Source organism: Lagenorhynchus albirostris, chromosome 15, assembly GCF_949774975.1.
Source record: "Lagenorhynchus albirostris chromosome 15, mLagAlb1.1, whole genome shotgun sequence".
Lineage (NCBI taxonomy): Eukaryota > Metazoa > Chordata > Mammalia > Artiodactyla > Delphinidae > Lagenorhynchus > Lagenorhynchus albirostris.
In genome coordinates, this window is record NC_083109.1 from 51,915,070 (window position 1) to 51,941,819 (window position 26,750).

Genomic DNA, 26,750 nt, shown 5'->3' on the forward strand with positions numbered 1-26,750 from the left:
CTCAGCTCATAAACAGAGCTGATAGGATGGGACTCAGGGAGAGGCCAAGGGTTGGGACCAAGAGCATTGGCACTGGGCCCGGGAGGTGAACTCTGTGCTCGGAGGAAACCCCCACATAGCCCCATGGCTTTCCTGGTGTCTGGGACCCTGCAGGTGGCCTCGCAGATGGCAGATGCTCGGGACAGCCTGGGAAGAAAGGTAGTCGGAGGCACGCCCTGACCCAGCCCAGCTGGCTCCCAGCTGAGCCCTACCCTGGCCCGACTCTGGCCTTGCCTCCCCAAGGTAAGTACAGTGGGCAGGGTCCAAGGGTGACCCTGTCACTCAGCAGTCCTGAGGTGTCAGCCTCTACACTCGCTGTCCTGGAGGGTGTGTTCTGGACGCTGGGCTTTGAGAGCTGCAAGAGGTGGGAGGCCTTGGTCCAGGTGAGCCCTCGCCTGCCTCTTCCCACCTCCGCCCCCAGTCCCACCTGGGGCCTCCCTGGACTCAGGCCCAGCACTTGCTCTTGCCCTAGGGTTTCCATGGGGAACTGGTTAGGTTCCGGGAGCAGCTGGATGCCCACGGGGGCCCTGTGGGCTGTGCTCTACTGGCCTTGGTGGCCCCCAGTGAGCAGCTGAGGCAGCCGCAGCAGCTGTCCAGGAGCTGAGCCGCTGTGAGGCTGGTGGGGCTGCCCCAAGTCTTCCTGCTGCTCTCCACTTCCCCGCGGGGGTGAGTGGGCTGGCCAGGGACCCCCAGTTGCGGGGCAGGGCAAAGCGGGTCTGGGGGGTGGGCAGGAGGGCTGAGACCCTCCCTCCAGGCCTGTGTGCTGCTTCCCCACCCAGCTACCCCCAAGCCTGGAGCGTTCCTCACTGGCCTGGGCGAGCTCTGTGGCCGTCGTCTTCACTGGTCGCTGCTGCAGCTGCTGACCAGGTGAAGGCCCAGAAGGGGCGTCCAGGAGGGGGGCTGTGGCTCTGCTGTGTTGTCCTGAACCCATTACCTCCACCCATTCATTCATTCCACAACATAAGGCCGTGTTGCCTGCAATGGGTGTCAGCTTCAAAGCCTCGCCTCCCACCCCCACCCACGCCCGTCTTCACAACCCACTCAGGGTCCCCCACACGTTGCAGTATCTTCTCAGCTCCGTGCCTTTGCCCAAGCTGCTCCCTCTGCTTGGCATCCCTCCCTCTCGACCTAGCCTCACACAGACCCTTCCAGGCGTCAACCATGCCCCTTACAATCCCTGGGTTGACACTTGTATTCCCATCCACCCCTGTTCACACTTACCTGGCAGTGACTGTCTCGTCAGACTGTGGGTCCCTGGGGTCCAGGGTTGGGGATGATTCAGGTCTGGTCCCGAGGCCCAAAGGTCTCAGTGGGCAGTTGGGTGGTCACTGGAGGTGAGAATGGGCCCCAGCTCTGCTCCACAGTTCTCCCCGGCCTCCCCAGGCAGTGCCCACCCTGCGAGCCTTCCCAGACAGGCCCTGACCCGCTCTGGGAGCGCCCCATCTCTGTGCACGCTGATCCCTGGACCCCGGGGAACAGCATGGCTAATGGTGCAGCCAGTGTCTACCTGAGGCCATCCATGTCCTGGGAATCCTGTGATTCAGCCTGAACTAAGACCCCCCTTGGGCCCTCCCTTTCTTTTGTCTGTCTCCTCCTCCCTCCATTCTGGCAGGGTTAGTGTCTGGCAGGGTTAGGGTCTGGTTAGGGTCTCTAACACGCCGCCACCTGCACCAAACTAGTCCTTACCAAAGAGACTGTGGTAGCCAGGAGCCTGGCCAAGCTGTTCCCTGGAGCCAGGGTCCTGCTCCCCCATAACTGCACCCGCACGGAGCGGCTGCCTGAGGAGTCCTCCGGCCCTAACCCCCACCAGGTCTTCTGCTGGACAGCTGAAGAGTCCTCAGAGGCTACCTACTGCCCAGTCTTTGGGAGCTCCTTGAGGGGGGGCACTGTGCCTAGGGGACGTGGAGCTCTGGGGGCTCGAGATGAGCGGGACAGGGCTGGGGTCCAACCATGTGGCAGCAGTTTCTTTTTTTTTGACATTTATCTTGGTTTATTTTATTTTTTAATACATGTTTGCTTTTCTGTGGCAACAGTTTCGACTGGGAGAGAGGCTCGGGAAACCTGAGGCAGGGAGGCGAGGAGCTGGGAGGTCCTCAGACCACTTTGAATCCACCTTAATCCTGTCTGTAGCCAAAACCCAGCCCCAGCGCTCAGTGTGACCTGTCTGGGGCCAGGGCCGCCCTCCTCCTGGCCATGACCCAGGACCGGCCTGGGGCCCAGCCCGATGTGGAGGCACTGGGGACCTGTGCCAGGCCCTGGGCTTCGAGACCACCCTGAAGACAGACCCTACAGCCCAGGTGAGGGGAAGCCCAGAACTTCTGGTGGTGCTCTGAGGAAGGCACCCCCCACCAGGACCCTGGGCACTCTCTCCTTAGCCTCTTACCAATCGTGGGCAGGAAGTGCACCCCCAAGTTTAGCCTCCAACCTCCCTGCTGCACGCATCCAGAACCCACTTCCCTGACTCTGGAAGCACAGTCTCCAGGGACCCTGAAGCCCCCCACACTGGCCATTTCTCCTCTCCCCTGCTCAAGGCCCTGGCTGGACCCTCAGGCTTTTCCTGGGAGGGTCTCAGGTTCCTTCCCAGACACCTGTCAGCTCACTGCCCTCCCCTCACAGCTCTTAACTTTTTGGTGCAGCTTCTCCAGGGGGGCCAGAGAACCAGCTGCAGGAGGCTGGACCCACGTCACTTCAATGAGGCCATGCAACCAGAGGGTTAGAAAAAGAACTTGTGGGACTTCCCTGGTGGTCCAGTGGTTAAGAATCTGCCTGCTAATACAGGTGGCACAGGTTTGATACCTGGTCGGGGAACTACGATCCTACATGCCACACGGCACCGCCAGAAAATTTTTTTTTTAATTTTTAAAAAAAGAAAGTAAAAGGACTTGCTCCCTGGGCCTGAGGCTGGAAGGAGGTGGGAGGTAGTGTGGCAGCGGGTTAGAGAAACCACCCAGAGAGAGGGCCACCAGATGCTAGGGAGGCCGTGACTGTGGCCCAGGCCTGATCTCATCCCCACCCCCAGACTTTCCAGGAGGAGATGGTCCATTTCTGGGAGTGGCTGGATGCCTGCAGGGGCCCTGTGAGCTGTGCCCTTGTGGCCCTGATGGCCCACGGGGGGCCTCAGGGGCAGCTACTGGGTACTGATAGGTAAGAGGTGCAGCCAGAGGCGCTGGTGCAGGAGCTGAGTTGCTGTAGGGCCCTGTGGGGCTGCCCCAAGATCTTCCTGCTTCAGGCTTGCCGTGGGGTGAGCAGGGCCTGGAGCCCGCCCTGGAGGCTTGGCCGGGTCCTTCCCTCCAGCCAGCCTCCTGCAGCCCTGGCTCTCCTCACCCAGCCCTCAGCCTCCCAGGACTTGCTGTCCACCTCCTCCAAGAAGCCTGAGTGAGCCCTGACCTTTCCCCACCCCCTCTCCCAGCCTCTCCTAGGGGTCATGTCCATGAACTTGAGCACTTCACCCTCAGCATCTGTCATTCGGTGCTCTGAATGTTTCCAGCCTGGCAGCCTGCCCAGGAGCTCTGGGGGCTAGAGCCCTGGAAGCACCCCCAGGTGTCTCCTGAGTGAAAGGACGTGACTGTTCCCTCCTTCCCCAGGGCACAGGGACGCACACTGGTGTGGGACGCACACTCTCCCCTGGTTGTGGTGCTGGCTGCAGGCACCACCAGCCACCCCCTCCCCGGCCGGCCGATGTCCTCCACATCTATGCTGATGTGCAAGGTGGGTCTACCTACCTCAGGGAGCCTGGGCTTGGGCGAGGCTGATGGGGGGAGCTGTCTGGAGAGCACTTCCAGGGCTCTGAGCTGGGATCCTGCTGCCACCTCCTTCCTCTCTTCGCCAAGAAGATGGGAAGGAAAACCTTAAATGGCAAAGGCCTTTGAAAATGGAGAGTTTCTTCCCCTACTTGAGCCTGAAACAAGTGAAGGTGAAATAGCTTTTCCGAGGTCACACAGCTGGTAAGAAGCAGCAGGGCTGAGATTTGAAACTTGATCTGGCTTTCCTGCTCTGCACTCTTTCTACTGCCCTGTGTGCCCTTGAGCAAGACTGGAGGAGACCCTTGGGGCTGGTGGAGTCCCAGGACGCTGGGTAAAAGGCATTGGTCCCTCTTGCAGGCAGCTTCTCCAGGGGCCCCACTCCAGGGAGCCCTAACCAAGCAGACATCTTGATGGTCTATGCAGCCACTGAAGGTAAGGGGATGGGTCTCCACAAAGCCCATTACACAGGGCCTAGCCTCCTGGCCAGAGATCTGAAGTGGCTTTAGGGGCATCTGGCGCTTGGCTGTTGGGGTGCAGGGGTACCAGCCTCGTCGCAGTTAAGCTGTCTTCCTTCCATGTATATTATTTATGATAATAGTAACGATGGTGAGCACATATTGAAGGCTGGCTCTGCTAAGCACTATACCTACATCCTTTCCTCTAGGCTGTAAGTTCCATGAGGGCAGGACAGTTCTGTCTGCCTCAGGGCCCTGGCCAGTGCCTGGCACATAGTAGGTTCACAGTAAATGTTTCTTCGATATTGAATCCATTGTATATTCACTGCACAAACATTGAGCAACAACTTGATCCGGAAGCGAGAAGTTCCTGCTCCCTGCCCCATTGTCTTGCCTGACTGCTGGGGTCCTGTGTGCTTGCCCCCACTTCCACCAACAATAGGCCCCTGGGGATTGGAAGGCAGCTGGCAGGGGCCTGAGTCTGACACTCTGGCCCTGGTCCCCTGGCCTGGGCTGTGCAGCCTTTCAGGATGAGAAGGGCTGAGACTTTATCCAGATGCTGGTGGAGGTCCTCAGAGCTGACCCCAGGGAAGACCTCCTGGAGCTGATGACTGAGGTGAGTTGGGGGTGGGGGGGTCTCCTGGGGAAAGGAGCTGGATTCATCCTTCTTCTCAGCCCTGGTGTTCTGGTCACCTCCTATTCACCCCATTGCAGAGGGAGGGATACCCCGCCCTCAATAGTATGAGATGGTTGAACACACAACACCCGGCCCTGGACAGTGAGACGGACAGCAGTTATTAACCACATATACTCACAGCTGGGGGAGGAGGACACCTCAGGCCATTCCGGCCACTCAGTGTTTCCCTGGGGAGCACAGGGAACCAGCAGGGGTTGTAGATGCAGACTTTGTAGTAACGGGGTGGGGTACTAGTTTGAATAATTTCACAGGCTGGCAGGGAACTGGGGTGGAGTGTGGCTGATCTGGCTGGTGGGGGAACTAGCGGGATGGGGGGGCCTTCCCTGCTGGGTCGGGGGGTACAGCTGACAAGAGCAGGGGAAACCAACGGGGCCTGTGAGACCCAAAGATGTGAAGGCAACACTTGAAACTTTAGGCCTTACAATACACTGGATGCCAGGCTGGGCGCTGGGGGACCTGGCAGTCCTGGGCACAGGCTGGGTGTGGTCGGCACAGGTCAATTAGCAGGTGTGCAAGCTAGACGTGCTGGGTCCCGACTGTGATGAGCACCGCAAGGCCTGTCTGGAGATCCGCAGCTCGTTGAGGTGCTGGCTCTGCCTGCAGGCCTGACTGAGCCCGCGGCTACCAAGGGGATGCTGACTGTGGGTGGCCACACACCAACGCCATCCCTGACCCCATCCGCTCCTCGGTTTCCTCATCTAAAAGCAGCGCGATAGCACGGGAGGCTCAGCCGCCATGGAATAAACATGATGATCGCTGTACACGTGAATAGCGCCTGCACGCAGGGAGCTGTGACACTAAGTGAGATAATGTATGCAGAGTGCCTGGCACTTCAGAGGCTGGGCCCACCGGGTGAGGAGGGGGAGCAGGGGAGGCGCCAGGGCAGCCTCCGGCTCTAAGAAACTCAACATGGGCTAGGCTGAGCTGGATGTCCTGGGAAAGGGCAGCGCGGGGTCCACACCATCCTCCCAGCACGCGCACCCCACCTGCACACCACGCTGGGGCCACGGACAGGGCCTCTGCCTATACAGCAGTCAGAGTCCATTCTGGGGCCATAAGACTGGAACAGAGCATGGCAGGTTTAGCAGTGCTGTGATAGGGGAAGCAAAGGGGCTGGGGGAGCAGAGGGCAACTCCTGACCCACTGCGGGCCGGGGGCACGTGGGAGAAGAGATCAGGAGCCTCTCGGGACAGGAGGGGCTTGGGCAGCCTCACCCAGGCTCGAACCCTCACTTGGGCTGTGCTCAGTAGCGCTCAGTTGTACAGCTTGGAGCCCCGCTCACACCGAGCCCGAGGGGCGGGGCTCCTTGCCAGTGTGAGCATGCGTATTAGGGCATATTGAACAGGCGCCTGAGAAAGCTTTATGAGAAAAGCTGCAACAGAAATAGCGGCAAGGCCGCGTGGCCTAATGGATAAGGCGTCTGATTCCGGATCAGAAGATTGAGGGTTCGAGTCCCTTCGTGGTCGTTGCGGAGATTGCTTTTTCTACTCCGGGTAAAAAACAAACACACACTTTTCCCTCTCTCCAGACTGCTCCCTACGCGGGCCTAGGATCCTCGGGCTATGTCCACCCCTCGGACGTAGCCCTGCACCTGCAGCTGCGTAGCTCGGGACGCCTGGGAGGCCCCGAGGGCGCTGTGAGGACCTATAGTGCTCAGATCCAGACGGAATGCTGACTCTGAAGTCCACCGGCCGTGAGTGCCGGGAGCCCACACGGGACTGGCTGCATGAATATAGTTCAGACGACGAGAACTGTGACAGATGAGGGGTTGAATTTTTGCATGGATAGGTCATCCCCAAGGGGTCAGTGGACAGGGGCATTTAAAAATATAATAGATTATTGTGATGAAGAAGTTTTGGAAATAGATAGTAATGATGCTTGCACAATATTGTAAATGTAACTGATGCCAGTAAATTGTACAGTTAAAAATGGTTAAAATGGCAAATTTAACCTTAAGCGTATATTTTACCACAATAAAAAATGTGAAAAGAAATTAATAGATTATTTCGATTTCTTGCAGTGAGAGTATACCCTTAAATGATTAGTGTGAATGTTTTTTTAAAAATTTAAATGTAAAGAATATGCCCAGGATTGAGTCATCATTTTACCTGGAAAAAACGACTCTACCTGCGGAACCGAGTTCTTACCAAGGGATTCTGGCTAAGCGGAATGACCAAAGTGATGGGCCCTCCTCCCACCAGGGAAAACGCTGGGGGAATGGCAGCTGAGCGTGTACCCCTACAGTGGGCGCAGGTGACCTTGGAGTCATGAGGAGTGTCACCATCTCCTTTATCGTTTTTGTGATGTCTCAGTGGTTTACTAAGGGCTTATAAATAAAAAGACAAACTTCATTAAGATAAACATTTTTATTATTTTCCCTACTTTTATTGAGATATAATTGACATACAGCACTGTATAAGTTTAAGGTGTACAGCATAATGATTTGACTTACATACATCATGAAATGCTTATCACAGGTTTAGTGACCATTCATCAACCTGTGATGAGAACTCATAGGATTTTCTGTCTTAACTCTTAGGATTAACTCTTCTTATAACGTACAGCAATGTTAATTCTCTTTATCACGTTGAATACTACACCTCTAGTACTTACTTATAACTGGAAGTTTGTACCTTTTGACTACCTTCATCTAATTCCCCCCACGCCTCCCTCCACCCCACCTCTGGTAGCCACAGTAAGACAAATACTTTAGAGATGGCAAAGAATACCCATCTTCTGGTGGGAAAGTAAACGCTGGGTCCTCTGATACTAGTTTCACGCTCTACCAACTGAGCTGGCCGGGCAGACACAGAGCCATTACAGAGCATCCTTAGGACAAAGACCTAAGGCCATTGGGCTCTGCTAAAAACTGCACAGACTTGGAACCAGAAAACACTTTTGGTCTAAGGGGCAATGTAGGGAGGAGGATGAAGATAGGGACCGACACTTTTCCCAAGCTCCCGGCTGTTGCCTCTCTCCCTTCTGCTCCCACATTTTGCATAACGAACACCTTCTTTTTTTTTTTTAAGTACTTAAAGACTTTATTATATTAGACTAACTGAAATCTATGGAAACACAGTTCCATTGAACACATTCTTTATGCACTATACTTAAAAATATAAAATACAAAACGAATTTAAAGTACTTATATTAAACCAAGTTTTCCTTTTGTTTTTTTGTTTAGCTTTCTTTGACACCATAAAAGAAAGAAAAAAAAAGAACAGAAAGTATATTAAAAGAAAACTATTAGGTATAATTTTTTTAAACTTTTACTTTACCTATCATATTTAATATTTCCAAGACTATTTGGCCATGGAGAATCATACACATCGCACTCAAAGTTGTGTGATCACCAGTCCCCTGAGAGCTAGAGGACCAAACAGAGCACGTCAGGGAGAAGGGGCAGCTGGTGGCACAGCCCCGTACGCCCTCCAGGCCCTGCCGTCCCCAGAGGCCAACGACGAGGACAAGGTGGCGGGAGGATGGGCCCAGGAAACAGCGTTGGTGCCGCTCAGTCAAGGCTGCCTGAAGGTCACGGCCACTTGTGCAGGGCTAGGAGGATCTTCAGACAGACGGAGGAGGGAGTTAGGAAGGAGGATGGTCTTCCCCCCGGATGCTCCGGTACTTAGCCATGTCCTCAGGAAATACTTTAGAAAGTTCTTTAATCAACAGGCTTTTAAATTTCTTCATTGTGTCAATCTTGCCTTTAACTTGTTCATTTTTAGCCAGAGCCCTCTCCAGGCACTCTTTGTTATAGAGTTGGGGATTTCGACCTTGATCTATGTATTCAAAAACTTCTAAAGGGACAGTAATACCATGAAGTTGCTGTCTGCACTTATCGATATCCTGTAAGCCAGTAACAATAAAATTCAGCTTCTGGTTGAGCCCGGCCTGGCTGCTGGGCTGGAAGTCGCTGACGATGATGCCGAGCTGCCGGATGTTCTCCACGAACTTCTCCAGGTGCTCCTCCAGGTGGTCGAACTTCTCGGCCATGGCCCGGCCGTCCGCACCTCCGCGGGCGCGCTCCTGCCCCCTCGAACGCCTTCTTGATGTTAATTATCCCAGGACTCGGATTCTCCTAAAAAGATGGGGAAAGGGCTCCTCCGGGACTTGATCCGCAGACTTCCTACATCCTAAGCGAGGATCGTACCTCAGCTCCATCCGCGCGTGCGCGATCTCTCCCGAGCCCCAGGATGCTCGGGAACCGGCGGGCTCTAAGAGGATGCACCCGCCGAATACGGACGTCAAGGGGACCAAGGACCCGCCGAGCTGGAGCCGGGAGGCTGTGCGTAATGTGCAGGAACCACGGGGAGGTGACAGAAAGACTGGTTTAGGACTGTTGTAAAACGTTTCTCATGAGCCCCGGTGGCCTAATGGATAAGGCATTGGCCTCCTAAGCCAGGGATTGTGGGTTCGAGTCCCACCCGGGGTACGGGAGGTAGTATTTTAAACTTTCTGCCAGAGGAAAAATGAAATGAAGCTAGCTGTCTACTTACCCTAGTGGGAAATTAAGTGGCCCTGGGGTTTAGCTAGATGCCACCCTATAGCGAAGTTGGACAAGGTTTACTTTTCTGATAAAGATGTGCACGTTTTCAGATTTTGCCCATAATAAAGTTTTCTCTCTTTTTAATCCATGCCTTCATCCTCAAGGTAAAAATCTCCCAAACTGCAGGACGTGGTGGAGTAAAATCAGAAGCCTCCTTTACCACATGCCCAAAGAGGAGGTGGCCGCTGAGGCTTTGTCATATATACACATAGTTCTCTTTTATTTTTAAAAACCATGGATGGGACTCTTCTGTTCCTCCAGCTCTGGCCTTACTTCTGCTTTCCCAAGCACCTGAGGTCCCATCATCCCTACTCAAACCAGGGACCTCATCTCAATGCAGCATCTCCCACCATCACATGTGGCCTGCAGAGAACAGCGACCACAGAGCTATCCAAGGCTGCTGGTGCTTCCCTCACCAACGTTTCTCAATGCCTTGTTGAAGGGAATGTCCCTGGGGCCCTCTCAGTGGGGTGGTGGGTGTGCTTTTCGTGTATGATAGACCTGTTCCAGCATTTCTGTCTCACAGAGTCTTTGGATTCCTTTCTCTACATGATGCCAGGAACATTCTTGAATCTTAATCTCCTTAAACATAGGCCACCATTGAGTTCCATGCTTAGCCAACCGACTAAGAAAACTGGCAGAGCCACATTCAGCTGCACAAGATAACACATTAGATACAGGCTTGCTGGGAAGTGCACCCAGAGAAATAACGTCACCAGTTGCAAAAATCCCATCCTCCTTATTCTAACATCCTTGGGTCCATTCCCACGCACATTCCCTAGTTCTCTGCTGGCATAAATGAACAAAATTTGCAATTCTTTTGGCATATGAATGATTTCCTCCCAGGCCAGCCTTTGTCCTTCTCCTACAGCGTGCTGATCTGATTGTAGTTTATAGGGCAACCAGTGTTAGGGGGTAACAAGGCTGGCTGGTGTGGGCTTTGAGGAGAACCGTCATCCCGTGTCTCACCTGCCATGCTCCAGGTGAGATTATTATAGGATATTCAAACACAGGAAGGCTACTCTTCTCAGATATCAGAGGACAGGCTGCTTTCACTGGCAAGGGAGGCTCCAAATGACTCAGGGGTTCAAGATTCTCAACTAGGTCTGAGCCTACCTAGATGTCCCCAGGCTTCAGCTCCACTCCTTCATAATCAATGCCGTTTCTTCCACATGGAAGATCTCCCAAGTCTATGAACTCAACTTACATTGTCATTCCACAACATACTTCATTCAGTTATGTGTTTGATTTTCAGCAATGTCAGCCCTGCAGCTATACGATTATTTTACGGCTGCCAGAAAACGTCCCTGGATCTCTGAACATGACTTAGGCTGAAAATTTAAAGGCCTGATCTTGTCATTTTCTTTCTTTAAGCAAACGGATGCACCCAGGAGAATCCTTTCCATGCCACAGTCCTTGTAGTCACCTTTACTGCCATAAGAGTCAAGTGCAGCAGCCAAGTGGTCTCCCAGGGCACTTGTTTCAGTCGGCACTTCATCATAATCAACCAGGTGATAGGCGGCTTGATAACAATGCCCTTGCATGCCACGAGTCACCAGTATCCCATTTCCCACTGGCAAGGAGCTCAAGCCCAAATTCATTACCAAACCAGGGTCCACGCAGCAGTCAAAAAACCCATCCGTTGGCGAGTGGGGGTAATGGGGAGAGGTTGGTACAAGGATACAAGCTTTTAATTATAAGACGAATAAGTTGTGGGGATCTAATGTACAGTATGGTGATTATAGTTAATAATACCGTATTGTTAACTTCAAATTGCCATGAGTAGATCTTAAGTATTCTCAACACACACACGCACACACAGAAGGTAACTTTGTGAAGTGATGAATGTGTTAATTAGCTTGATTGTAGTAATCATTTCACGAGGTATAGATATATCAAATCCTCACGTTATACACCTTCAATATATATCATTTTTATTTGTCAATTATACCTCAATAAAGCTGGGGGAGGGTAAGAAAACCTATTTGTTATTGTAAGACTAATGAAAACTGGTAACTATGTAAAAAGCATTGTTAAGGAGGCAGTTGAGAAGGCAGAAGGGAACCGTGAGAAAGCAGCTACCACCCATGGGGCTGGAGGACCACGGGAAGAGGTTGGGATTATTAAAAGTTAGAAGCTTGGAGAGAAATTGTGGAGCTTAAAAACCAATCTCTGGGGCTTCCCTGGTGGCTCAGTGGTTGAGAGTCCGCCTGCCGTTGCAGGGGACACAGGTTTGTGCCCCGGTCCGGGAAGATCCCACATGCCACGGAGCGGCTGGGCCCGTGAGCCATGGCCGCTGAGCCTGCGCGTCCGGAGCCTGTGCTCTGCAACAGGAGAGGCCACAACGGTGAGGGGCCCGTGTAACGCAAAAATAAAAACAAAAAAAAACACCAATCTCTGGAAAAGAGGAGCAGCTCAGCTGACTGAGCTCAGAGGAGGGTCCCCTGGGACTGGCATCCCCAAACGCCTGAGGGGGGGGGGCCTCCGTCAGCTTGCGCAGGTGTCTCTCATGAGCCATGATGAGGGTGGTTCTGTGAGCGCTGGGAAAACAAACTGGATTCAGCTGCCATTTCTGGAAAGAACTATTGCAGGAATAAAAAAGTGAGGCTGGGTGGGGTGGGTGGCAGTGGGAACGGGAAGCAAACAGGAAGTAGAGTCCCTTCTTCCTCCGCCAGCCTTTCAGCCTCTCGAGTGTCTCCTATCGGCAAAATATGACACAGATCCTCTGGCAAAGCGCAGTACAGTCAGTCCCCCACATACGAACCTTCAAGTTGCGTACTTTCAAAGATGCGAATGTGTGTTCGCATGTCTAATCACGTAAGTTAGTTCACGTGTCTGGCGTATATTGTCACATGCGTGCATCCTATACAAGTGGTTATGCTTTTGTGTACTTTACTGTACAGTACTGTATAGAGGACAGTAGTACAGTGTCTTTATTTCAAGCCCAGGATGTCCGGAAGCAAGCATAAAAACAGCAATGATGTAGCTGGTACTACTGTACTTTTCAAGGTACTGTACTGTAAGATTAAAAATGTTTTCATTTTGTGTTTTTTATGTATTATTTGTGCGAAAAGTATTATAAACCTATTACAGTACAGTACTACATAGCCGATTGTATTAGTTGGGTACCTAGGCTAACTTTGTTGGACTTAGGAACAAATTGGACTTATGAACGTGCTCTCGGAATGGAACTCGTTCGTATGTAGAGGACTTACTGTGTCACTAAGCGGGGTCTACAGGGTGAGTTTGAAGCTGAGGGATAAAAGTTTAAATACTGGCCCACGGGTCTATCCTGCTTCCCCCGCTTCCTTACAGATGCCTCCTCAGAGTGTTCCCTTCATGAACTGATTACACAAAAATCCCTGGAAACTTGTCCTAAAATAGTTGGAAACAGACTCTAAGAATGAGAATGTTACCGAACCAAACTTGGGTCTGCTCAGCTTTGTGCAATAAAGCCAATCTACTGACACCGGGTGGTGGTGAAGGAAAGTGCAGCGTTTATTGCAGGCATCGCGCAAGGAGCCCAGTAAGCTAGCGTTCAAAAGGCCTAAACTCCCCAGATGGCTTTCAGGGAAAGGTTTTTAAAGACAAGGTGAGGAATGGGGGTTGTGGGGGTGTGTGATCAGCTCATGGACATTCTTCTGATTGGTTGGTGGTGAGGTAATTGGGAGTCAACATCATCAACCTTCTGGTTCCAACCGGTCTGGGGTCTACATAGGTGCTTTTGGGCAATCTACAGTTAACTTCTACCACCTGGAGAGGGTTTCAGGCTCTGCAAAACAGCTCAGAATATTATCTACAGCCCTTGAGGAGGAGCTAAAGGTGCTTGACTTTGTTTAATGGCTAAACCACTGTCTTGCTTGACTGTTTTCCTTTCTTTCTGCATTTTCTCACTTCTCTGATTAAATTTATTCTTTGGAACTTGGGGAAGGCCTAGAAGGCTAATGTTTTCTACAGATGAGGGCAGGCGGAGGACATGGGGGGATCTGTCCCTGGAAGGCCCCACAGGGTCCTACTCGGTTACAAGATTCCAAGGTTGAATCACCTGGCTGCCTGGCACCAAGGAGGACATCACTGGTGGTAGGTAGACTTCTGAGAGACCCTGGTATGCTGGAGCCATGCAATTATTAAGCCTTTTGTCCCCGTTGAACTGGGATGGCTGTATGGGAGGGAGCTCACCCCATGTCTCTGGCATTTTGGAGATACAGTGGAAATGTGATCATTGTAAGCATTGTGGAATTATGTGTTGACGCATTGAAACCAAAATGTTTCAATGTCCTTAATGCATTGAAACCCGAGAATGACAGCCTCCTGTGGACTAATCACCAATTCAAAGCAGTGTGAACATCAGAGGCTGCTCTGGCAGCATTGAAAGCAACCTACATCTTCTACAGCTGAAGGGCCGATAAAGCTGAAGGCCAGGCTCAAGAGCAGGCCTTGAGGCAGACTTGAATTCTCAGTCTCAGCAAATTTCCTGGACCAATGTCAGGGTGCTGATAGGGAAGAAATGGGACCCTCAAACTTGCAATGGGGATATCTGAGTAGCTGCATTGAGAACCTTGAACGCTCGGGGCCATCAAACTTGGAATGGATATATCTGGGTAGCTGCATTGAGAGCCTTGAACTCTCGGGGCCTGCTGTGGGGGCCCAGGCCTCCACCCCCTTGCCTGGAGACTAGGAGGAACCTCAAATGAGGCAGGTATTTTACAAAACATTTGGTCACTTCAGACCTGCTCCAACTTCCCCTCCAGGCCACCATACCAAATACTAGGGTCACATCCCAGCATGACTCAACTGGGAAAGTACTGGGACTGCTTCTGTAGGATCTGGATGACGTGTCAGCGGTGACCTGGAGAGTCTGCCCGGAGTGGATCCTGACGGTCCTGGATCTGGGTGAGGAGAATAAAAAGCTGGAAAAAGGAGAGATTATCATATGGGACACTCTTTCATGACACAGAACTTAACGCCTGGCATGGTCCCTCAAGCTGGTTGTGATACTCAGCTGGCATGGCTCTTGGAAGGATGGAAAAAGCAATGGCCTACATTAAATGAAGTAGAATTGCCAGAAATGCCATGGCAAACTGTGAAAGAAGGAATCAGAAGGGACAGAGATACTGGTTCGCCAGCATGGCTCTACAGCATGCTACAATGGAACAGACTAGGGATCTTGGCAGTGCCTGCAGGAAATGCTATTCACGGAGGCAATAAGACTTGCACGGTTGAGGAGACGCACCAGCACCTCTGAGAAGCTTGGGAGGTACTGTTTTCTGGTCTGGTGCCTACTGGGACACATCCAAAGTAGAAGGTAAGCTTTTGTACCTTGTCTCTCCTATTATTAAGAAGGAAGCTCAGCACTTTTTAAAAAATTGAAGTATAGTTGATTTACAATGTTGTGTTAGTTTCTGCTGTACAGCAAAGCAATTCAGTTATACATATATATATTCTTTTAAAAATTCTTTTCCATTATGGTTTATCATAGACTATTGAATATAGTTCCCTGTGCTACACAGTAGGACCTTGTTTATCCAGTCTATATATAATAGTTTGCATTGGCTAACCTCTAACTCCCAATCGATCCCTTCCCTACTCTCCTCCCCCTTGGCAACCACAAGTCTGGAAGGAAGCCCAGCACTTTGACAGGACCCTGTGATGGGTAATTTTGTGTGTGAATTTGGCCAGGCTATGGTGCCCAGATGTTTGGTCAAACACCAGTCTAGATGTTGCTGTGAAGGTATTTTTTAGATGTGACTAACATTTAAATCAGTAGAGTTGAGTAAATCAAATGATCTTCCCATAATGTGGGTGGGCTTCTCCCAATCAATTGAAGGTCTTAAGAGAGAAGACTAAGATTACCCCCAAGAGGATAGAATTTTGCCTTGGACTGCCTTCTGACTCCAGTCTGCAACATGGACTCTTGATGGAATTCCCACCCCGCACATTTCACTTTGGGATTCCCCACAATCATGTGAGCCAATTTTTACAATCAATCACAATCTCTCCCTCACTTTCCCCTTCCTCTCTCTCTCTTTCTCTCTCTCTCTCTCTCTGAGTTCTCCAGAAAAATAGACTACAACAGAACTCTGATGAATATAGTCTCTCTCTCTTTTGGACGAGTAGGGTGCCCCAATCCAGGCACCAAGAGGGACACAACCTGGCAGGCACCTCCCCACTGCCAAGCCCTCTCCTGCCCCCCGTTGGCCCCCACCTTGGAAACCTGGATACCCAAATGAACCTACATCATGAGAGCCTCAGGGCCGGTGTTGCTAACCCTTCTGGTTCCCCTACCCCACCCCAAGAAAGGAACTCACATTTCCCTCACTGCTGCCTCTCGAGGAGAGGGACACCCAACCTCTACTTGGAGTAGCCCACAATTTCCAACTTTCTTTCTACTTTAGAAAGGGGAGAGGGGCTGGGACAGGAATAACGGCCAGATGAGGGGCTCCCTTCCCTGCTGCATCTCTGTCTCAGGAGGGAGGAAAACTGAAGCAAATGCACGTGGGGACACACAGGGTTGGGGGAGGCGAGGGTCCTGGGTGGGGAACACCCCCGGATGGAGCATCACGTAGGTCCCTGCTTAGGGCCAGAGTTAGCTGAAAATCCATTTCCAAGTCTCCTGTTGTAGCTCTCGTTCCGCATGTAGAACTGAGACTGAATGGGTTCAAGTCCTACTTTGGGCGATAATTCTTGGCCTGATAAGCGCTTGCCCCGATCGCGGGAATTTCAAGAAAGTTCTTAGAAAAGGAACCTCTCAGAGGGGCTCCTGACCCACTCTGTGTGCTGTATCTGGAACTGTGGAGTAAGTTTCAACTTTTAAATTCCAAAACGTATATAATAAAATATTAATGAGACAAAAGCAAGTTGCTCCATTGAGATTCGAGGTTGGTGGCCACATGCCGGCCTCCCTGGGCCAGCAACAGATCCTCCTTTGGAAGAGGCTTAGTTTATATGGATCTGGTCACTTCCGTAATATCATCTCTGCTTACCTGTGAAGCCAAGCCCTGAGGGCAAAAGTCATGTCTAACGTGGGGCTCCAACCCACGACCCTGAGATTAAGAGTCTCATGTGCTACCAATTGAGCTAGCCAGGCAAGGTTAGAAAAGGATACTCCTCACAAACTAGTTGTATTTCTTCAGAACTTTACTGTCCTAAAAATGGTAGGGACAAACCCTGGATCCTGTGCACACTGCATCTCGGGCACTGGAGTGCTGAATTCTCGGGTCCTTTCAGCAGAGGACGAGAGCCCCAACAAGTTCCTGTCTGCTGTCCGGCCGTGGGTCTGTGTAGTCCCAGCAGCTCCAGGGAGCTGGAAAGTCGGGGGCAAGGGCACGTGGTTGGGTATCACTAGAGACTAGTAAGGATCGCGGTGTGATCCTCGCTTAGGTTGTGGGAGGTGTCGGGTTCCAATAAGGGACGATTTCTCATCATCAAATTCTCAGCTCTCTTTTGGACGAGTAGCCTGAAGCAAATCAGGAAGGCTCCATGGCCTCGCCTCGGGAACAAGCCAGGGAGGCCTTCCTTTCCAGGTGGATGCTGGACTCCTTGCTAGCGGGGCAGCGCCGTTCAGGAAGAAGCGCGCACCAACCCCAGTTCTGACCCCTACATCAGGGTTCCAGAACTGTGAGGGTTTTCTGGGGCCGAGCTCAGGCCAAGAGGGACCCCGAGATGCTCGAGGCTCACCCGGACTGGCCGGTTGGGAGGTGGCAGAGTCTCATTCTCGAGGTCTTGGATTTGTGTCCCATATTGGGTGAAATTTCTGGCCTGGGAGACTTTCACACTCACCTGGGCCACAGGGACTCCCTCCTCCTCCTGGTCGCCCGTCCCCTCCTCTAGCTGTTGGAGACTGGGTGGCCCTCGTGGCCTGGGGGAGTCTGGCTCTGCGGCTCTAGGGCCCTAGTGTGCCGGAGCTCCCTCTCCGTTAGGTTCCGGCAGCGCTGCAACTCTCCTCCTTCTGGAATCGAAACCGAAACCTCCTCCGGCGCAAGTTCCTGCGGAGCCCGGCCGCCAGAACTCGGCCCAGGATCGGAGGGCAGAGACGCGGTCTCAGGCTTCCAAAGACAGACGTCAGGAGCTATTCAGGCGTCGGCTGGTTGGTCTAGGGGTATGGTTCTCGTTTTGGCATGCGAGAAGTCGCGGGTTCAAATTCTGGTTGAGCCCCACTTTCTTTTATTCAGACATCCCCAGTTTTCGGGCTGAAGACTCCGGAGCTCTACGGAGTCCTAAGCGAGAGGATCTTGGTCCCCGCCTGCCGCGATCCGATCGGGCTGCGCCCAGTTCCGTGCTGCCAAGTGGCCATCGCTCCGCTTGGGGCGGGTGTTTCCAGGCCGGAGGCTTCGTCCTTGGGGCTCCGGGACTGGCCTGGAGGCCTGGCGCTGGGGGAAGGAGCCCGAACGGGGCGGGGGCAAACACTTCTGTCTCCGCTCGCTGGAGACCAGGTCAGTGTGCCAGACGGTGCCTGGACCTGGAGAACGATGTAACTTGGTCTGGGCATGCATTTTTGCTTTGGGTCATAAATTCAAATTCCGGACAAGCCCACGTTTCAACGTCTTTTTCCTACTTGAGGGGCTGCCAAAGGGCCTTCCACGACCAAGGGAAGGAAGGAAACCGCATTGGAGACTGAGCATGGGGACCGCGAAGGACCTGGGGTCTCCACAGGTGTCCAGAGGGCGGTGCTCTAGACACGGGGTCTCTTCTCCAAGTTGGAAGAACGGCAATGTTTACATAGGTTTTATTATTATTCTCTGAGGCCAACAGATCCAGCCATTGAGAAGATGGCTTGTTACTCAGTTTCCAAGAGGAGGGGGCACGCCTCCACGTTGGGGGAGGGGGGCACAGGGGAAGCACCAGAGTCAGTCAGGAGGCGGAAGGAATGAGAAGAAAGTGTGGGCAAAAGAGGCTTTATTGTGGTTTCACGAAAGGTGAAACAGGTGAGGCAGGGAAAACAGGTTTAAATGGGTTAGTTTGAATAATTTCACTGGGCTCTGGGGCATAGGTGCTGTCCCTAGTTGTCTGTTTCCCAGCCTTGAGGTGATTCTGGCAGATGGGTTGTGGCCCAGAGTGTAAGAGTCTGATAAAACAGGTGGTTGTGGACTCTGGATTGGTTGGTTTGTATCTGAAATGCCTGCTGGCAGAGGAATTGTTTACTATCTCCTAGAATTGGCCAACCTTGGGAGGGGCATTCCCTCGAGAGTCAGCAAGGCTCCAGACATCAAAGAATCAGAATACAGAAAAGAAAAGACATGTGTGACACGGGCAGGGACTGAGGCTTTGGTTGAAATTTCAGGTCCCCCAATCTGGGAAGAGCTTCCTGATCCCAGGCCCAGGGGATTATGGCACACAGCCCCTGCCAGGCGAGCTGCCGAAGAGCCAGATCTTCCCAGAACATGCAGAGGGGGCAGGGGGCTGGTGGGCCTCTTCTCTGACCTAAACGCTTGGGTTTCTCCAGTTAAGCCCAGGGTCGTGCATGCTGGGTGCCCCTTTCATGCCTCCTGACTCTCAAGTCCCCGAGCAAGTGGGTTTCCTGCACAGAACCCCGGGCCCCACTTGGATGTCCAGGGAGGCCTCTCCCACCCCTGAGGCCTGGTGGGGGTCAACCGGGGTAACCAGGCTCCCTGGCCAGCACTTTCTTCTCTTATAGCCAGAGCCTTTTAAGACTCCCCTTTTCTTGAGGGGAAAGCACTACTGCCTCCACCAGCAGGTTATTTCCTCTGCAAAGTCCTCTTCTGTGTCAGTGGTGTCCCTCCCTCAGGCCTGCCTTAACCCCCTTTGGCACCCGGTGTCTGCTGCCCTCTACCCATGCCCTCAGTCGAGGGCCTGCCTCCAGTTGGGCATTTGTCCAATGAACAGGAAGTGCGAACTGCAGAGGAAGGTCCCTGGGGAGGAGTTCTTACCCTCACTTTGGCTTCAAATCCCCGAGGAGCCCAGTTTGCTTTTTCTGGTCATTTTATGGCAGAAACGGAATCCCTGGCAGGGCTGGTGTGGGGTCAGGGCCTGTGAGGATGGATCATGTGGCAGGCCCAGGGGGTGGTGGACCCAGATCCCAGTTGGACTTGAGTGGCCAGATCGGGCCTGGACACTGAAGTCTGGTGTCTGGGTGTGCTCAGCGGACATGGAGGGGCCGTGACCCAGGTCACAGCAGTGGCAACGGCAACGGCAACGCGGGGCGGGGAGTGTCCCCTGAGGGCTCCCTGAGTTTCCTCAACTTCCTCCTTCATCCTTTTGCTCCCTACCTAAACCCCCTCGCCGGGGTCCCTTCCCAGCTGCTGTCTGCACTGGGACGCGAGTCTGGGGCTCCGGGAGGCAGTTCTCTGATCTGGACGGGGTGTGAGACTCGGGACCCCGCGGCGGGTCTTTCCAGTGAGTGGCGTGGGGGTGGGGGTGGCGGTCCCGGAGGCGTCCGGGGAGCCCGCCACGCCAGGGGCGGGGGGCCAAACCCGGCTCTCAGCTTCACTCCGCTGCCCAGCCCTTAGCCCGGTGACGGAAGAGGGACCTGGGGACGTTCTCCTGAGCTGATCGTCTCAGTTTTCCACAGGCGGAGAGGAGAGCAGAGGAGCGGGACCCTCCAAAACTCGCATCGGGACTTGCCGACTTGGGAGTCTCAGAGTGTGGCAATGCTGAGCCTTCCCATCCCCCTCCTGTCCATGGAATCAAATCCTTCCCTGACATTCGTGGGGAAAAGGGAAACGATCCATGGATGAGAAAACCGAGACAGTCCAGACCAGTGAGGACAGAACCACGTTGAACTCAAGAGGAGAACAAATGACCCCCAGGAGGTGGCTCGTTGGTCTAGTGGTATGATTCTCGCTTAGGGTGTGAGAGGTCCCGGGTTCAAATCCCGGACGAGCCCCTCTTTTAAAGAGTAGTTGGGGGCTTTCCTGGTGGCACAGTGGTTGAGAGCCTGCCTGCCAATGCAGGGGCGCGGGTTCGTGCCCCGGTGCGGGAAGATCCCACATGTCACGGAGCGGCTAGGCCCGTGAGCCATGGCCGTTGAAACTGCGCGTCCGGAGCCTGTGCTCCGCAACGGGAGAGGCCACAACGGTGAGAGGCCCACATACCGCAAAAAAAAAGAGTAGTTGGGATGTGGGACACACCGCTGTCGCATTCACCAGATATGGACATGCCCACCCTGGTTTTCACCCTCGTCCTTCCTCACAGTGGTCTGGGCTCCTCTGCCCTGTAGGGTCACTCCTGTTTGAGAAACGATTGTGACTTGGAATCCAGTACACCCCTCACTCCCAAAGGAATATCATAGTATAAGTTGAGCTTTTTACACCACGCTGTCTTGCAGATGCACAGATAATAGTAGCAGCTCGCTCCATCGACTAAATAAACCAAAGGAGGAACTGGTGGGTGGCTTTTGTCTGGTAGCCAGGTTCAAATCTTTGATGGACCCATTTCTAAGGTTCCTTTGGTTAAAGAAGTTGAGGAATCAAGTGGGTTCGCGGACCCAATGTAAGGAGGAGACTCCAGGCCTGTGAGAGCTTGGGCGGGGTGACTCATTGCGAACTGACAGGCTGCAGATGTGGCAGCGTCTGGACCCAGTTCATCAGACTAGCCTTTGGTGCATTTTGTACCTAAACCGAATGCCAGGAATTGCTTAGAGATTCTGTCAAAAGAACGCCCAACGTGGGGCTCAAACTAAGGACCCTGAGATTAAGGGTCTCACGCTTTACCGACGAAGCTAGCCGAGCACCCATGCTTGGTAGACTACGACCATGTTTGGAAAGTTGACTGGCTGTGGATAACCCAAAATGACTGGGCTGGGTAGGCCCCGGGGTCAGCGGGGACGTGGAGCACCATCGGGCGACCTGCGTGTTGAGAATGCCCGGAATTTGCCGTGTCCCCAGCCGGAGAGCAGCTGGGGGGGGGGGAGAGGTAAGGCTCCACACTGACCGATGGACGGAAGGACAGACAGCGGCTCTGCTGCCCCCGGGAGCCCTGAGGCACGGATAGAACTCGGGGCGGGCCAGCCCGAGATGATCCCGCAATGCGCGGACACGCGGCCCGAAATGGGGCAATGATAAGGGACCCCCCACTATATTTACGCAAACAAGCCCGTGAACCCAAAATAATTGTTAGACTTAACTGGATTCCACTTGTTCGCATAACTCCATCTATACTTCCTTTGAATTAGCTAAAAGAAATTTATTTTTATTTAAAAACTTATTTTGCCCCAACATTTCTTGGTCCGTCCTTTGGACGATCTTGAGTTGCTGGAACCAGCGACCTGGTGGTGGATTGCTGGAGGGGAATGGAGACCCCGTGGAGCCTGCCGCGACACCTACCCTGCTCACGCCCTCTGCTTTAGGATCCAGTCTCCCGGGATTCAGGGTCAGAAATGAGACGTCACTGGAGGGAGCAAGCGGATCCTTGCATGCCAGGAGTGAGACCCAGGAAGGTCGGGGCTGGGGCAACCCCGCCCCAGCCCCCTCCCGGCTTGGCTCTCCAGAACAGAAAGGAACTTCAGATACATGATGGACTGGGAGTGGGACCTAGGGGTTTCCTGCTCCTTCCCTACCCCAAATTCTGGAGACGGGGCACCTCGGAGAATCTGCTGAGGACTCAATGAGATTTCAGATTCCACCAACCTCGATGTGCGGACCTGGCTTGAATCCTGAATCTAACCAGCCAAATGCGGAGTGGAGGTTAGGAGGCAGCGGAAACCTGCATGCGTACTGAGCACGAGAGAACACTGCAGCATCACCGTTAATGTTGTTGGATGTGCACATGGCATTGCGAGTATTTTAGAACAAAGGACTTTATTTGTAGAGATATTTGGTGAAAAAAAAGGCAAAAAGCTTTTACGGGTGAAGCAATGCTATATGTGCTTTAAAATACGTCAGAAAAAAAGTAGAGGGAGATAGATTTCAAAAATACACGGGAATGGGTCGTGTCTCGCGCGCGCCGCCGTCATGGGAGCGGGCGGCGGGAGCGCGGAGCGGCCGGCGGTCCCTGCTCCTAAGGCGCAGGGTTGCGGCCTCGGGGCCTGCCCGCCGCCTACTCCCCGACGGTGGGGACCTTGAGGCCGCGCCCCCGGGCGCCGGGAAGAGCTCAGTCAGGTTGGCCGCTGTCTTACGGGCGGTTCCAGATGAGACCGCGTCCGCCGCCTTCCCGTCGGGGGGTCCCGCCCTCTGGGCCTCGTAACCCCGCAGGCCTGTCCCCAAGTACCGTCACGGTGGGGTCAGACCTCAACCTAGGGGTTTGGGGCGGACACCAGCGTTCGGCCCGTAACAAGATGGGAGCCGCATTTCCCAGAAATTCCTCTGGAAGTTCGAGTTTGCCGAGGAGAAATCCGGAGGCAGCCAGAAGTGTGGCCTTGAATTTCAGGGCTGCTCTCCAGGGAGCCTTCATGAAGCACCTGCTTCCCTGCTGCAGACGAGAGACAGGCGAGGGTTCTCCAGGGCTGGGGATGGCAGTGGACCCCCGCGAGCTCCAGACCATCCGCCTCGGTGCTTGGGCTGAGGTCGTGGCAACAGTTTCCCTGACTTTCCTCCCCCACCTCATTCGGTGCAAGCCCCTGATTTCCCGTGACCCCAGACACCTATGGTCGCTTTACGTCTTCCTGATGGACCGTTGCTTGATTTGGTTGTGGGTTCTGGAAGGGCGGTAGATTCTATTTTTCCCAGTTATTGGCTTTCTTCCTTGATGTTGAACTTGGCCATGTGACTTCAAAGGTATCTGTAAAGTAATCAGAGCTGACTTTCAGGAAGAAACTTTAAAAGCTGTTGTGAGGGTCACCCCTCCCCTTCCTGCCCACAGTGTGAGAACAGCATGTGCACAATTAGGGCTACTTTTTCACCCTGGACCCTGGAATGAACACACAGCCACAGCCAAGCTACAGCCACTGCAGCTGATAGGTAGCACCAGCATGAAATAAACAGTTGTGATACTGAGAAAAACAACAACAACATGGGAATGGAGGAGGCTGTGGTGTTTGGGGGCAGGGGGTTATGTAATTCTGCTCGATTTTGTTGTTGTTGTTTTTTGAGAACTCTAACAATAAGGATTATTTTGAAAACTTTATTCTTTCATCAAAGAATGGAGAGGTGTGAGTACACCCTCTCCTAAAGTTTATTTTTTTTAAAAACCCACTGGAAATTTTCAGCTACTATTTCTTCTAAAACTATTTAGCCCCATTTTTCTCCTCTCTTGGGTCTTCAGTGACTCCAATATTATATATTTTGTTAAAGCCCTACAGATCCTTGAGGCTCTGTTATTTGGTTTATTTTATTTTTTAAGTTTATTTTCTCAGTTCTTCAGATTGGGCAACTTCTATTGTTCTGTCTTCAAGTTTACTGATTCTTCTGTCTTGTTCATTCTGCTGTTGCCCATCAATTAAGCTTTTTATTTTGGTTATTGTATTTTTCAGTTCTAAGTTTTCCATTTGGCTATTCTTTATATCTTCCATTTATTTGAGACTTTCACTTTTTAAATTTGTTCAAGTAGCTTGTAATTGCTACTTGAAGCATTTTTACCACAGCTGCTTCACCCACCTTTACCCTCCTTGGCAGATGGTTCCAACATTTGAGTCGGTGTCTCTTGTCATTTCTCCTTCAAGTTGAAATTGTCCTGGTTCTTAGTTTGACCAGTGATTTTCAATTGCATCTTGGACATTTTCGGTATTACGTTACGAGATTCTAGATCTCATTTAAATCTTCTGGTTTGCAGCCTTCTCTGACTAGATGCCCCTGTGGTAGGGAAAGTGGGGCTGCCCTGTTGCTGTCTGGTGCGGGCAATTCACACAGGGTGGGACCTCCTCACTGCTGGGCTGGAGTAGGTGTTCGTGGTCTCCACTAGGCCTCGGCTGATGCCCCCTGTCTGGGGGGAGAAGGGGCGCCTCTTACTGCTCCCCATGTGGACAAAGAGAAGGTTGGGGCAACATGGATGTCCATCATTAGAGGCTGGATTAATGCAGCGCGAGGGTGCTGTTACTAGGTTCTGGGCCACCGGCTGAGGTGGCTCTGAGGTTTCTGTTCAGATCCCAGGAAGGGAAAGGGGAAGTGAGAAGAAACTGCGGCCGAAGTTAAGGGGTCCCCTTCGTGAGGTGCACGCTCAGGGCAGTCCTACCCAGCCTCCCAACTCTCCCGTTTCGCCTCGTGGGAGTGGGGGGGGGGTCTCTGGAGGCTCCCCTATCCTCCACTGGTCATTAACAACAGAAGAAGTGCAGCCTGGCGGCCAGAGCCTAGCTCACCTGGAACACAGTTGGGGGCTTTCCCGGACCGGGGCCCAGGTGGAAGTTCCCCAATTCCCAGCCCAGCAGCGTCGGCTCGGCGCTCCCTCTGGCGGCCAGAGGGGAAAACCACCTGGGAGTGTTGAGCCTCAGCGGGATGGGCGGAGGGCGAGGTGTCCCAAGCTGAGGCTGTGGCCTCCGGCTGTGCGTGCAGATCTCTCTCCTTACCTCCCACTCCCTAAACTAATATGGAGCCCAAATTCAGGACTCAGATTCAGGGCTTCTGGCCCTTCCGATCAGGCTGGCGGGCTGGATGTGGGCGGTGGAGGTCGATGGGCCCTCAGAGCCATATTTTGTTCCCGCAGGAGTCCCTGGGCTGGGTACCCTGGGAGTTCTTGGGTTAAAAAGAAAAGAGAATGGGCTCGTCCGGGATTTGAACCCGGGACCTCTCGCACCCTAAGCGAGAATCATACCCCTAGACCAACGAGCCACAGTAGACCTAAACTTCTGACTGCCTATTCCAGCTTATCTTCACACCATTTCCCTGTGCAGCCTCAGGTCCCCGTTTTCCCCATTCCGAGCGGCCCCTGTATTGAGCTCGGATAAGTTCAGCTCTCAGCCCTCGAGAAGAGGATAGCGCAGTGTCGCCGCCCCTGTGAGCACCAGGTCTCGGAGGCTGACGCTCTGCGGGTCCGGGACTCCCTTGTGTCTTTCCTAGTCCTGGGCTCGGCTGGCGTCTCCACGCCCAGAAGACTGATGCCTCCACAGCAGGGAAACTTGAGGGTCCTTTCTTCTCTCTACAGCCCAAGGCTCGGGACAGAGATAGAGTCATGGTGCCTGGATTCCTCCGTCCTGACGAACCCACATGCGACGCAGCTGTCGCTCTCCTCCACTGGAAGCGAATTGGGATTCAGAGAAATGTGCGTCTCGTGAGGCTTAGGGACCAGGCACACCGGTCACCCCAGAGGACCAGTTAGTGTGGCCGGGGCCTTTCCCGGGGCCCTCCCGTAGGAGCCTCCATCCCTGAGCTGGTGGCCTTGTCCACAGCCCCCACCTCTCCCAGCCCCGGAGGATCTGTCCTCTCCAGAGCTCTGCAGAGGGTCCCCAGCCCGCTCTTCCCTGTGCATCCCAGCGCCAGCACTAAAATGTTCAGAAGAGCTCATGCCTAGATCCCGATGGGCTTTCTCACACCTGAGATACTACCCTCGCGTGTCCCTCTTGCTCCTGCGACCTCGGTGACCCTGCTCTCCACCGAGCATTCTGGCTCCATTCTGCATTCATCCCACAAACCCCCTGCGCCGGATCCTTAGCCAGGCCCCGCGCTGAGAACTCTGCAGGGACAAGATTTGTGGGGACCAGCCCCACCTGGAGAGGCCGTGATCTTTGAGCACGGAGAGGCACACACCTGGAAGGGAGGGGTCACGGGCTGGGGCAGGGAGGCTGGTTCAAGTCCTGACACAGGGGCAGAGTGAGGAGGGGGAGATGGGGGAAGGGCAGAGTGGGTGGGGTTGACTGGAGTGCACGTTGGAAGAGGGGCTGCTGCAGGGTCGGAGGGTGGAAGGAGGGGAACCACACAGCCTTGTTGTGGGGGGAAGGCCCATGGCCAAATGGGGTCTCGCAGGCCTTTTAAGCCAGAGATTGTGAGCCCCAGCTCCACCCGGAGCAGGGACTGCGTGTTGGGTCTTGGAGAAGGTTTCTGTTGCCCGGGTTTGGGGCAAATGGAGCTCCAGCTTTGGACATTGGCATAACTTAGCTCCTCCTACAGATCCCCGAGGCTGGGATGAGGGTGTTCTGGTTAATTTGCTAAGGCTGGGCTGTCATCCTTGGCACTGTGGGGGGGCTGGGAGGGGGTAAGAGGCTCCTCATTCAGTCTAGCTCTTCTGACTTTTCAGTAGCGGCAGCTTTTCTAGAGTCTGAGACTTTGTGGGGAAGTAGTGGGAGGTCAGGAAGAGAATCCCACCCAGGATCGGTTTTCCTAGCTGAGCAGGAATGGTAAACGATGGGCCCCTGCCCCAGGGACCTTCTGGACAGATGAACCATTGTGGGTGGGACCCAGGAGAGGTTCGGATTTTTCCATTATATTCCCAAGACATTGGTGGTCTTG

The 26,750-nt window shown here is 53.3% G+C and overlaps 1 protein-coding gene, 1 long non-coding RNA gene and 5 other non-coding genes across 7 annotated transcripts; 3 read left to right on the top strand and 4 right to left on the bottom strand.

Annotated features, from left to right (window-relative positions):
- The first annotated feature begins 6,327 nt into the window (after positions 1–6,327).
- TRNAR-CCG (transfer RNA arginine (anticodon CCG)) lies at positions 6,328–6,400 on the top strand. Its single transcript has one exon. It is a non-coding gene; the product is annotated as a tRNA-Arg (tRNA).
- A 1,579-nt stretch (positions 6,401–7,979) lies between these two features.
- On the bottom strand, positions 7,980–8,961 carry LOC132505937 (mediator of RNA polymerase II transcription subunit 10-like). The gene has a single exon (XM_060124262.1). It carries the CDS (start codon positions 8,925–8,927, stop codon positions 8,520–8,522), a length of 408 nt encoding a protein of 135 aa, XP_059980245.1. The 5' UTR covers positions 8,928–8,961; the 3' UTR covers positions 7,980–8,519.
- Positions 8,962–9,293: 332 nt separating this feature from the next.
- TRNAR-CCU (transfer RNA arginine (anticodon CCU)) lies at positions 9,294–9,366 on the top strand. The gene has a single exon. It is a non-coding gene; the product is annotated as a tRNA-Arg (tRNA).
- A 7,128-nt stretch (positions 9,367–16,494) lies between these two features.
- TRNAK-CUU (transfer RNA lysine (anticodon CUU)) lies at positions 16,495–16,567 on the bottom strand. The gene has a single exon. It is a non-coding gene; the product is annotated as a tRNA-Lys (tRNA).
- Positions 16,568–16,599: 32 nt separating this feature from the next.
- Positions 16,600–17,858, bottom strand: LOC132505940 (uncharacterized). Its single transcript, XR_009535633.1, has 2 exons — positions 17,260–17,858; positions 16,600–16,783 (listed from the first exon to the last, which is right to left on the bottom strand). It is a non-coding gene; the product is annotated as an uncharacterized LOC132505940 (long non-coding RNA).
- A 2,393-nt stretch (positions 17,859–20,251) lies between these two features.
- On the top strand, positions 20,252–20,323 carry TRNAP-AGG (transfer RNA proline (anticodon AGG)). The gene has a single exon. It is a non-coding gene; the product is annotated as a tRNA-Pro (tRNA).
- Positions 20,324–25,064: 4,741 nt separating this feature from the next.
- On the bottom strand, positions 25,065–25,136 carry TRNAP-AGG (transfer RNA proline (anticodon AGG)). Its single transcript has one exon. It is a non-coding gene; the product is annotated as a tRNA-Pro (tRNA).
- Positions 25,137–26,750: the final 1,614 nt, after the last annotated feature.